Source organism: Tupaia chinensis, unplaced genomic scaffold (genome assembly GCF_000334495.1).
Source record: "Tupaia chinensis unplaced genomic scaffold, TupChi_1.0 Scaffold145685_1, whole genome shotgun sequence".
NCBI classification, from domain to species: domain Eukaryota; kingdom Metazoa; phylum Chordata; class Mammalia; order Scandentia; family Tupaiidae; genus Tupaia; species Tupaia belangeri.
The window spans coordinates 3451840-3464956 of NW_006205542.1; the positions used below are offsets into that span (position 1 = coordinate 3451840).

General features: G+C 42.1%; 1 protein-coding gene across 1 annotated transcript in view; it reads left to right on the forward strand.

Annotated features, from left to right (window-relative positions):
- The first annotated feature begins 4810 nt into the window (after positions 1-4810).
- Positions 4811-13117, forward strand: part of CD109 (CD109 molecule) — a 152288-nt gene continuing 143981 nt past the window's right edge. The window contains exons 1-2 of the mRNA XM_027768228.1: positions 4811-5252; positions 6326-6498. Coding sequence (XP_027624029.1) covers positions 5179-5252; positions 6326-6498 — 247 coding nt within the window. The 5' untranslated portion in view covers positions 4811-5178. The remainder of the gene's footprint in view (positions 5253-6325; positions 6499-13117) is intronic.

A 13117-nucleotide genomic window follows, 5' to 3' on the forward strand; every position in this document is an offset into this window, starting at 1 on the left:
ATATCTATTCGGTGACTGCAGTAGGATATGTAGCCCCAGCTAGGTGCTACTTTATAGGATGTGTAAAGTTAGACTTGTGTTCAAGGAAATGTGTGTGTCACCTGTGTTTGCTATGAGGGTATTTGGATTGATTAGGGGCTTTGGTGATTCAATAAAATGTGGGGGGGAAAACAGTATAGAAAGCAAACATAGATACCAGAGGCAGTGTGGGAGGAGAGTGGGAGATGGCAGAGGGTAAGAGATAGGGAATCAAGGATGGGGGGAATAAAAGCAAAACTTACAGAAAACAGGAAATGGAAGATCATTTGCTGACAATAACATGTTTGTTGATGTGCTTGATTGAGACAATATACAGTGTACTCTTGATGGAAAATCTCATTTTGTATGCTGTAATGATGTACAGTGAATGAATGTAAATAAATAAGTTGAAATAAAAAATAAATTAAATAAATTAAAAAAAAAAAAGAAAGAAAATCACACTGGAAGGCCAGCAGGGGCATGGTGGTTAAGGAAATTAGAATAAGTGAAGGAATAAATAAAATCAAAATAAATTATTCTTAAAAAAAAAAAAAAGACAGGGCCTTGCTATGTTATCAGCTACTGCCTAGCTAGCTACCCACGTACTTGGGACTTCAGGCATGTGTCACTGCACCCAAGTTTTTAGGGTCATGTGGCTTCAGTCTGTCAAGCAGTAACATCAGCCAGCTTGCACAACTATGGCTGAGTCAGATAAGGGAATTTGTATCCTCTTTTGGAGTGAGGATTAGGGTGATTCCAGTTGTATGAGGGATAGCAGAACATCATCTTAGGTGAAAGCCTGATTTTTCTATTGTCTTTTATTTCTTTTGTAGTTAAATATAGTTACAAGGGGTGTATACAGGTCAAGGTGATGAACATGGAGTCTGGCTTTGTACCATGTCAGCTAACCTAAGATGGAACTAAATTTCTCAGAATCCTCTTCCCTGTGTGCTTCTGGGTTGTTGTTGCTACAAGAGATACTCTGTGTGAAATGGGAAGCCTGCAGCGAGGCAGAAACTGTGCTTTTCACTCTCTGAGGGCTGGCACAGGGTGTTAGGCAAGTGGAAACACTTGCCCACGTGGCTACTGATGTGCTCACTCACCCTGTGGTCATGGAGCAGCAGTCAGGCCCGCAGCTCCTCCAGTTGTCACAGGAACTCCTCCTCTCTGAATTCTTGGCCAAGTGCACATGCAGCTCTGGTCGAGGATTCCAGCCTCTCTTGCCTTCTCCTTCCCTCTTTGATTTCCCACTTTTTCCATCTGTACTTTTCCTGTTACCTATAACATTAAAGTTGGAGGTAGTGAGAGACACATAGGTTCCAGTTTTCCTTCCATTTTCCCTTGTTCTCATCATCTAAATTTAATTTTTCTCCCTTGGCTAAGGTATAGTGACTTTGGGTTTGACACTGGCTGCAGAGGCAACACCCTGCATGGACTTCTCCAACAGTTCACATGATTACTTAGGCCTTGTCTAACTCCTAATGGTTCTGCTTTTCTTATTGAACCACACCATAAAGATAGCCTGGGAACTGTGTGGGTTTTCAATCCTAAATATGTGGTTTTCTGTTTTTAAAATTTATTTTTCTTGAGGCCAGCAGTTGGCATAGTGGTTGAGGTGTTGGACTCCCACAGGGCCAACCAAGGTTCAAGTCCTGGACCTGGTGGCTTGCTTTCTTACTTTCTCTCTCTCTCTGGTGAATGCAAATTTAAAAATAATAAATAAAATTAAATAGACAATAAATAATTAAAAATTATTTTTCTTTCCTGAGGGTATGAGAGGAGAGAGAGAGAAAAAGGGAAAGAAAGAGAAAGAGAACCCCTCAGTAGGGCAGCATGGTCACACTGTACTCCCCTTTCCTCTCTCCATCGTGTCAGGAGTTTGGGCACACACAAACATACACACACACACACACACACACACACACACACACACATGTCACAGGGCCAACCAAGGTTCAAGTCCTGGACCTGGTGGCTTGCTTTCTTACTTTCTCTCTCTCTCTGGTGAATGCAAATTTAAAAATAATAAATAAAATTAAATAGACAATAAATAATTAAAAATTATTTTTCTTTAATTTCCTGAGGGTATGAGAGAGAGAGAAAAAGGGAAAGAAAGAGAAAGAGAACCCCTCAGTAGGGCAGCATGGTCACACTGTACTCCCCTTTCCTCTCTCCATCGTGTCAGGAGTTTGGGCACACACAAACATACACACACACACACACACACACACACACACACACATGTGCCCCTACCAGACATACTTTTCAAGCCACCAGCATTGAGATTTGAACTGCAGTCAGCCTGCTATGTGGGATCTGTCTCCAGATGCATAGCCCTTAACTGCTGTGCCACAAGGTCAACCCCCACTCAGCTTTTATGGGAGGAACATATATAATATTTTTCAACAATATTTAAAATTCAGGAATTTTATTCAAAAGAATTTTTGTGATATCTCTTTAAAGACTATTTACTAAGACAATATAATTTTTATTTATTTCTTCTTTTTAAAAATTGCCATAGGGTGCATTTGCTCACCAGAGAAAGAGGGAGGGAGGGAGAGAGATACACCACTCCCCAGTGGGACATGGCCATACCGCAATCTCCCTTCTGTTTTTCTCCTTCCCATTGGGATTTCGGGCACTGCAAGTACATTCACCTAGCATCTTTTTTTTAGTGACCAGGGCCGGGATTTGAACACCGGATGCCATGTGAGATCTGACTCTCAATGCATAGTGCCAACTACTGTGCTATGGGCTAGCCCAATTGTTTCTTCATAAAGGACAAATAATATATATCATTATATGAAACTTGGTAGATACAAGTAACCACCTAGATATTAACATTTGGTGAGTACTCTTGAAATATTTATTCAATTTATGTATGTATGATGTATATATACAGAAAACCATATTTTATTTTTGTAAAGCAAAATCACATGAAAGTTTTGTTTCATAAAAGAGACTTCTTTCTCCCTGACCATGTATCAGGAAAATTTGTCTCTAGCTGATTAAATAGTCTCTAATTCAACAACATAATTTTTAATTACTTTATAGTAGTTTGTTGCACGGCTATACTAGGATTTATTTAACCCAATCTTTTGATGTTAGTTGTTCACACTGTTTTGTTTTCAGTTTCTCTAAATTAAAAAAAAAATTCTGAGAACACTTTTCATTAATCATCTTAATACATTTTTATTGAGTAGCTACTCTGTACCACACATGTCATAGTCTTATTTCCATGCAAACCCATGTGTGTGAATTTCTCTATGGGTAAGTTTTTCAACACATATGTATTGTGGGAAGGAATGTATAAACAGGGAGGTTGCATCAGTTTAAAATCTGTACAGATTTAGTTTTATAAAATGACTAGGTAGTTCTAAACCTTTCTGTAAGTCTCGGAATGCAACTGGAGTCCCTCTTGTTTTTACCTGTCTGTAGAATGAACCTAGATTCATTGATCTACTTTTATGAAGTGAAAGCTTAAGATGAGTTTTCTTTGTGTTTCCAACTACTTTTGCTCATCAAAGCGACTCCTGCCACTGGGCAACTGCCCCTACCTGCAGGCTCTATGGCTCACTGACTGCTGAAGAAAAGCAGAATTGCAGTCCCTGCTTCAGACCTGCCAAATCAGTGTTTGCATTTTATTGCGATTCTCATGCACATTTCAGGGAGTGAAGCACCAATTTAGATTTTGGCTCTTAGCCCACATTTGACCCTGGTCCTTCTGTCTGAACGACATAGATGAGTCTAGACCTCTGTAACAGCTGTAACGGTCTGTGAGGAACAGGTCTGCATCCAGGGATCCACTCAGACACTTTCCATCATGCCCTAGACCTGCCTGCACAGGAAGTCAGCCACTAAAGATAGGCTGCCCTTAGGAGAGGACTTCAAGGACTTCTGCAAACCGTTGAGCAGCGTGGAAAAGGGTGGAACAGGAAAGGGAGGAAAGCAAGTTCCTGGACTCCAAAAACCACAGTTTGTCTAGGTGCTACTTTCTCCTTTATTTAGCATGCAGCTTTGTCAAGACATTCCTTTACCGACCTCTTTTCCGTTTGCATTTTGTCCTATATTAAGATGTCACCATCAGATACTTCTCCATGAATTATGAAGTTTAAGTTGTCAGGGACCAAATGTGCCTGTTTTCCAGCAGTTTTTTTGGCAGTGCCCTGCTTTTATGGTGTAGTCATGGTGAAACCTGAGTCATCTGAAGATCCTAGCCGTGCCAAAGAGCAGGAGAAAGAAGCAGCAAACAAGCCAGGACCAGCGAGAGCCGCTGATCATTGCCTGCTGGGCATTCGGGTGGTCCTGTTAACAGGAGAGCTAGCCCAGCCTGATGTTCCGGCTATCGCTTCAAGCTTTACAGTTCTAATGAGTACTCTGTAGCCAATGTGTTTAGTGACAGCCCAAACTATAAGGTCTTCTCCCAGCTAATTTTTTCTCAGTTCCAAGTAGCAACACTTAACTTTTGCTTGTGCCAGAATTCTTTTCATTTCTTTACTCTTATCTTCCTTTGAAATTGCGAAACCAAACATCTTCCTGGAGAGGAAAGCACTGTCCCTCACTTCTTTGTTTAGGAATAGAAGTTCTTCTGTACCCTCATTCATATACATTGCACAACTACCCAGAAAATATAAGCCCTTCTGGCTTGTGTGTTTGCGTGCCTTTGCCATTTCTCTAAATTTCTGACTCACAGTCAGGAGGACAATGATTGATTTTTTTCCACTTCACATAGCTGCTATGAATTTCTCCTCACAAGGATGGGCCTGTTTATTCACTCTGGGCATAGTTCGGTAGAGCGCTAGTGTAAACAGCCAGAGGAACCTGGTGGGCAGGGGAAGTGGGCGCCCTCTGTTCTCCGCGGGGAGCAGGGATGCTGGAGCCAGGTTGGGCTGACCGCGTTGAGAGACCGCTTTCTAACCCCGGTGGATTTGCCATATTTGCCGGAGCAGCTAGAAGCGCCATTGTAATAAGGGTGGGAGGGGTGGAGCCTCCAAGTCCTGTCTCTATTTAGATCTCTCACTCCGCTCTTAGGCGCGCCCATTTCAGATTACTAAACTCCCGAGTCAGGGGAAAAAAATCAGGGAGGAGGTGGAAGACCACACCCCGCGGAGCCCGAGAATTCCCCGGCAGCAGACGGTCGCCCAGGCAGACGCAGCCGAGATGCGGGGTCCACGGGCCCTGACCACCGCCCACCTTCTCTGCGTTTGTACAGCCGCGCTGGCCGCGGTCCCCGGGTAGGAGCGAGGACGCGTGTGGCGCGCGCGCGGCGGGCCGGCCGGGGCCTCTCTGCAGCCTGGGCTGGGGCTTGGGGAGGTGGCGGCGGGTGGGAAACGGCCCAGGGACGTCAGTCCCCAGCCTCTCACTGGCCTGCCGGCTTAACCATATGTTGCTTCAGTGCAGTCCTCCACGGGACAGTTAACATTCTCCACCCATGAGGTTGTTTGAGTGTCTTTGGCCATGGTCACTTTCTTAAGAGAGTAACTTTATTTTTAGCCTAGGTTGTCTCTGCCTTTCACGTCGCATGTTTTGCTCCCAAATAACGTGCTTTTTTGTCTCAAAGACATGATTCTAAACAGGATGTCTTAACTTGGGCCTTGCAGAAGTGGGACTGTAGTGTACGTTCAGAGATAGGCAGTGTGGGCTGATAACTAGAACTCCCTGATAATGGAAAACGCTCATTCCTAAAGATTTTTGCAGTTGAGCCATAAACCCCTCGTTTCCACAAAGAAAATGCTGCTTTAGTGACTTCTTTTATGAGGGTTCTGCTACCCTGGACATTTAGTAGTTTATTTTGAGGTGGCATATTTCAACCAGTGATATTGATTGGATGATTTTTCTCTTGGGCAGGTAGGTGCCCAAGCACAAAAGTTTGAATAAGAAATAGGTAAAATACTAGTGTGTATGTGTTTTTTTTTTTCCTCTTCTTAGCAAGAAATTACTCACTCCGGGATGAGGTCGTCTGTAAAGGAGAAGCTTCAGAGACTTGTACTTTTGCCAGTAACTTCTGCATGTCCCAGTGTAAGCCCTGTGACTCTTTCAGTGCTGTTCGTGGTTTATAACTTGAAATAATAACGCAGGCCTTCCTGCAGTAGCAATGCATTAAAATTGGTTTATGGGAATGAAGTCGTTTCAGCATTTCAGTGCAGTTGTCAAGTATAGCAGCCAGGCCGTATTGCAGTATTGTTGGAACAACTGCAGTTCGCATGTGTGGAGAGTCTGTCTCACTACCTGCGAAACTGGAGGGTCACAGAAGAAAGGAGGTGCGAGGATAAGAAACTTTGTTTTTCCCTTGTTGGGCTTTCTTTAGGCCCAGGTTTCTGGTGACAGCCCCTGGGATTATCAGGCCCGGAGGAAATGTGACCATTGGGGTAGAGCTTCTGGAACATGGCCCCTCCCAGATCACTGTGAAGGCAGAGGTGTTGAAGATGGCATCAAACCTTACTGTTTCTGTCCTAGCAGCAGAAGGAGTCTTTGAAAAAGGTAAGAAAACCAGTGCAAAGTCCTACTTTCCACAGTAGTAATTGGAATATGTTAATAAACCACATGTCAAGTAGCAAAACCCCAGATTTGCAGTGATTTACATGATATGCTTTTTATTTTCACTCATGTAATGTCCAAAATGGTGTTTCTGGGTGTTCCTCCAAGTAGACATTCAGAGACCCAGGTTCCTTCTCTTTCTGTGGCTCCTGAGACTGCAAGGGAAGAGCATGGAGTTTCTGACTTGGGAGGCTGTCAATGGCTCCACCCAGAAATGGTTCCCTTCACTGCTGTTCATGTTCAGATGGCAAAGGAGGCTGGGAAATGCAGGCCAGTGTGTGCCCCAGGAGATGACATGGCCATATTTAAAAGCCTGTCTGTGGGGGTCAGCAGGTGGTGAGGTGGCCACATGGTCAACTCTGGGTTCGAATCCCAGACACAGCAGTGGCCTGAAAAACACACTGGGCACATCTGTGTGCCCAAAATTCCAACAGGAAAATGGAGGAGAAGGGATTGCATATGGCCACCCCCCTGGGGAATGATTTCTCATTTACCCTTTCTCTGTCTCTGTCTCTGTCTTTCTCTCCCAGTGAGCACACATACCCTATGGCAAAAAATCTGAAAAATAAAACAAAACAAAAAAGAAAAAAAAACTTAAAAAAGAGACCATGTGGGAACCAGCAGTTAGCTTAATGGCTATGTCGCTGGACTCCCATGTAGTCAACTGTGGTTCACGTCCCAGACCCGGTGGCTTACAACTCACGCCGGGCGCGTGTGCATGCGTGCCCAAGATCCCGAGAGGAGAATGGAGAAGGGACTGCGGCGTGACCATCCCCCTGGGGGGTGATTTCTTGCTTTCTGTCTCTCTGTCTCTCTCTGTCTGTCTGGTGAGCATACGCGCCCTATAGAAAAAAACCTCTCCAAAAATAAAAAATAAAAATAAAAAAGAGACCACGTGTGACACAAAATTATATTTTCTGGGTGCAAAGGATTTCACTAAATAGGCCTGTGGGAAGGAAGGAAAAAGCTACACTGTAGTTAAAACCCAGTTTAAGCACTATTTCTTAATTATTAATGAATAGGGGAAAAAAGAAAGTAAAGTAGCATGAAGTGGGAGCCATCTGTAAGACAGCCAGCATCTCTTGTCTCAAGTTTGTATTCAAATCTGGCTCAGGATTAAATTGGTCTAATGAATGACTTCGTTTTCATTATTTTTTCAGTATTTGTTTTTCAGTTTTTTTGGGGGGGTAAATGCATAAATACAATTTTTTCATTGAAATAAACATTTATTGTATACTTTTTTCTAATTGCAAGAGTAATACATACTCAGTAGGTACAACTTGATAAACACTGGCAGAAATGAAAAAAATAAAATCACCCGTAATTCTATCATGCACATATAAACACAGTTAACTAGAAATATGTGTGGTCAGAAGCTAGAAATCAAGGCATAAATTCCTAGAATGCTGAGATATCTTTTTAAAAAAAATAATTTAAGGGCACATAAATAAGGGTAGATGGGATTCCTGGGTGGATGGGCTTCCATAATAGCTCATTTGATAAATGTTTGTCCTTCACTAGCATAGAGAAATGAACACTATCTGGGAACCAGCAGTTAGCGTAATGGCTATGTTGCTGGATTCCCACGTAGTCGACCGCGGTTTGCATCCCGGACCCGGTGGCTTAAAACTCACGCCGGGCACGTGTGCGTGCGCGCCCAAGATCCCGAGAGGAGAATGGAGGAGAAGGGATTGCAGCGTTACCATCCCCCCTGGGGGGTGATTTCTCGCTTTCTGTCTCTATGTCTCTCTCTGTCTGTCTGGCGAGCGCACGCGCCCTATAGAGAAAATCTCTAAAAAAAAAATAGAAAAGAAATGAACACTGTCATGAAATAAAATTTACCTACGTCTGTGGTTCTTTCTCCACTGGAAGTTGACTGACTGGGTGGGTAAATTTGGGACAGGAGTCAGGAAGATGTGGTGTGTACAGGGACCAGCCCACTTGTTTCTCACAGGAGTAATGCCAGGGCAGTAGGAGGCCTTCTTTTCCTGGAGAAGAAGTGTAGGATAGCTCTTGACAGCCGAGTTTGATTCTTAGTACTACTCTGCTAGTGGTTGGGTGATCTTAGACAGGTTGCTTAACTGCTCTGAGCCTCAGTCTCCTCACCTGCAAAATGGAGTTAAAAAATTGACTTCCGGGACCAGCAGTTAGTGTAATGGCTATGTTGCTGGACTCCCATGTAGTCGACCGTGGTTTGAGTCCCGGACCCGGTGGCTTAAACTCACGCCGGGCGCAGGTGCGTGTGTGCCCAAGATCCCGAGAGGAGAATGGAGGAGAAGGGATTGCGGCGTGGCCATCCCCCTGGGGGAGTGAGTTCTTGCTTTCTGTCTCTGTCTCTCTCTGTCTTTCTGGTGAGCGCACAAGCCTTATAGCAAAAACCTCTCAAAAAAAAACCCTGACTTCCCAGGGCAATTATAAAGTTAAAATCTGTAGTACCTATTAAGCACCGAATGCACACCAACTACCAATACTATTAGTAAAAATAAAGCTGAAAAAGAAGATGAAGAAAGCATCATTTCCTGTTTACGTGAAGGCACACCTCAACTTTCATGATTGAACTCTTATTTCTGGAAATGAATGAGTTCTGGCTATGTTGCTGGACTCCCATGTAGTCGACCGTGGTTTGAGTCCCGGACCCGGTGGCTTAAACTCACGCCGGGCGCAGGTGCGTGTGTGCCCAAGATCCCGAGAGGAGAATGGAGGAGAAGGGATTGCGGCGTGGCCATCCCCCTGGGGGAGTGAGTTCTTGCTTTCTGTCTCTGTCTCTCTCTGTCTTTCTGGTGAGCGCACAAGCCTTATAGCAAAAACCTCTCAAAAAAAAACCCTGACTTCCCAGGGCAATTATAAAGTTAAAATCTGTAGTACCTATTAAGCACCGAATGCACACCAACTACCAATACTATTAGTAAAAATAAAGCTGAAAAAGAAGATGAAGAAAGCATCATTTCCTGTTTACGTGAAGGCACACCTCAACTTTCATGATTGAACTCTTATTTCTGGAAATGAATGAGTTCTGGCTTTCTGATAGTAACTAAAGAAAATACTGAAGCACAGGAGATAATACCAAAAGAAGTTCCACATTCCCTCTTTATTCTTTAAGAACTTGTAGTTTTGGCTCTACCAGTGTGGCGATTTTATAGCAGTGCAGAGGTGTAGCATAGCATGGAAGATTTTGATCAACGCTTGGATTTTGGACATGTACATGCTCATTCTAGAGTTTCTCCTTTTATTGTCTTTTCTGCAGTCTCCTTTGTCTCTTCTTTCTCTTTTCTGTAACAAATAGTACTTGAACTGGGGCTACATGTTGTTGTGGCTTGACTTTTGACTTTATTTAAAAATTGTTTTTTGAGAGGAGAGTGCCTCATATGGTTCTAGGAAGCCTTCAGTTCTCAAGACCAGGTCAGAAAACACCATTCTGGGAGCAGAATGAATCTTTGAAAAAAAGAAAAGAAGGAGCGGCCAGCCCTTATAACCTGGTGGTTAAAGGAGTTGGATTCCTCATAGCTGACCTGCAGTGGGAGCACATGGGCTGTTTGGTAATAATAATAATAAAAAAATTAAAAACTGAAAGAAAGAAAGAGAAGGAAAAGGAAACAGAGAATGCTACTTCTTTCATGGGTTGTTTTTGACTCTTGTCAACCTAAATGCCATTGCTGGGAGTACGCTCCCTCTGTCAAAGGAGAATGTTATTCTACTTATTGGGGGCAGTGAGTTATTGTTCTCAGAGCAGATGCTTCCTGAAATGTTAGGGCTTCAGATCAAGACATTTCTCCCTCCTTGTCCTCACATCCTTTACTTTATCTGACTTCTCCAGTTGTAACAATATATAGATAAATGAAGGCTTCTAAATCAGTGAAATCTGGATCTTTGTAGAATTCGTATTTTGTTTTGTTTCTTTCTCCATCACATAAACACACACACACAAAACCCCCATTTCCTTTATTTTATAAAATAAATGCATTTTAGATGCTCATTTCATCATTTCTTATGAGGGCCTCCAAGAAAAGGTTTTTTTTTGTTTTGAGAGATTTTTATGGCTATAGGTTGTGTGCATTTGCCAGAGAGACAGAGAGATAGAAAGCCAGAAATCACCCCCCAGGGGGGATGGTCATGCCGCAATCCCTTCTCCTCCATTCTCCTCTCGGGACCTTGGGCACGCATGCACACGTGCCTGGAGTGAGTCTTAAGCTGCTGGATCTGGGACTCAAATCATGGTCAGCTGTGTGGTAGTCCAGTGATACAACCATTAAACCATCTGCTGGTTCTAAAAAAATTGATTTTTAATAAAGATTTATCTTCTAGCAGAGCTAGGTAAGGAGGGGGACTGTTATTGAGTGACTTGTTTCCAGCTGTCCTGGATGTCTTAGAAATTTCTAAGGTAGAGGAATATTTCAGTAACTAGAGTATATTTATGGCTTAATGTGGTTCAGAAATAGTAGTAGCATCCAAATTGTAGAATTCTTTTGATAAAGGCAGACAAGTATGACTTTTTCTTGAAGAAGAGTTTGTTTATCTGTTTGATAGGTATGGTGGAAATTTTACTTACATTTCCATTCTTTTATAACCTTATTTTGTTTTGTTTTTGCTATAGGATACCTGCATTCACTGGAGAGAAACAGAGAGAGAGGGCAAGTGGGAAATCAACCTCCAGGGGGGATGACCACACCACGATCCCTTCTATTCCATTTTTTTTTTTTTTGAGATTTTAGGCATGTATGCACACATGTCCAGCATAATTTTCAAGCTGCCGGGTCTGGGACTCAAACTATAGAGTTGGCCATATAGTATCCAGCACTCTAACTTCCATGCCACCCTCTGACCTGATGTTTCCAGTTTTGAGACCAGTAGTATTGGTTGCATTACAGTTATTCTTTTTTTAAGTATTAATTCTACATTTATTGGTATTTTTTTGTGAACAATATTCTTTAGAAAAAGTGTACATATATATATATGTAAATATATATATACATATATATATTTAAGAGGGGGTGAGGGTGAGTGTGCTTGCCAGAGAGAGACAGAAAGAGAGAGGGAGACAGAGAAAGAGAGAAAGAAAGCATCCCCCAACAGAGCACAGTCATGCCACAATCCCTCTCCATTTCTCCTCCTGTCAGGATTTTGGGTATCCATGTGCATGTGCCTGGCATGCTTTTCAAGTCACTGGGGCTGGTATTCTAGTTGTGGTTGCCATGTGGGATCTGATTCCTTTAACCATCAGGCGATGGGGATGGCCCCTGAACAAGCATTTCTACTAAACTTTGTGGAGTTCTATAAAGGCGTATCAATGCTTCTTTCCTGGTGAGAGTGAGATACTGAATGTATCTGCCATCATCACTGCTATACCACCGCTAGCACCACCATCATTATCAGCATCATCGCCATCATCTCTGTAGTGTATCAGACGAGATCCATATACTTTGAATGAAAGAATTAGGCAAGTAAACATATGTAACAAAACGTAGTAAAAGCTAGCAGGTAATAATTACCAGAAAAGAAGAGATGGAGCAACTATTTGTATTGAAATCAAATCAGACTATAATATTGAGTGGAGAGTGAATCTGCTTCCTATCCCTTATTGTTGTTTTTAATCTCTTTCCTTACTGTAATGGTGCCTTGGAGTTCCATACCAAACAAGGAAAAAACAATTAAGAGCATTTGTCACAGGATATAAATGAGAACTATCTTCTTATCTGTTAAGATGTATGAAATAATCGAATTACTTTTGATTCTTGAAATCATAATTTTTTTCCCTTTTCTTTCTATAATTCAGAATTTTCATCTCTAAACTGTACAAGATTTACTTCAAATAATAGGGAACTGAGAGGTGGTGTGATGATTAAGGGTGCTGGACTCCCACATGGCTGACTGCGGTTCAAATCCTGGACCTGGTAGCTTTCTTTCTCTCTTTCGCTCTGTCCTTCTCTGGTTAAATAAAAAAAAAAAAAAAAAAAAAAAAAAAAAAAAAAAAAAAAAAAAAAAAGAAAGAAAGAAAGAAAGAAAGAAAGAAAAAAAAAGTAAAATAAGTAAAGTTAAATAATTCTTAAAAAAGATTTGCTTCAAATAGTAAAGGATACAACTTTCCCCCTCAGTACATTCATTGTAACTGGTTTCATGTAAGCCTGGTTTAAAGGAAAAAACCTGGGTTGAAAATGTCAGCTGAATAATTCAGGGAGATGCTTGGGCATCCTGGTGAGGGCCTGCTGTCTGGAGGCACTGTTTACTTCTTTAGGATGCCAAGCCCATGCCCACCTTCCCTTTGGGGCTGTGGGGAGAGATGTACTCTATAAGTATATCTATATCCTTTAATAACTTCCTTTTTCTTTTTGCCCTAAAATCTTGAAGAGTTAATGGGATGATCACCTTCTATTTTTTTTTTTTTAAAGAATTAACAATCTGCTTAGCCTTTTCTTAACTCTCTCACTTTGACTATGGGGCATTTCATTTTCCACTTCCGTGTAAGAGTGGGACATTTAAAAAAATTGAGATATTAACCGAAAAACTTAAAAAAAAAGATCCAGTTCAGTTAGGATGGCTGTCTGTTTAAAACAAAGCTCTTGAATAT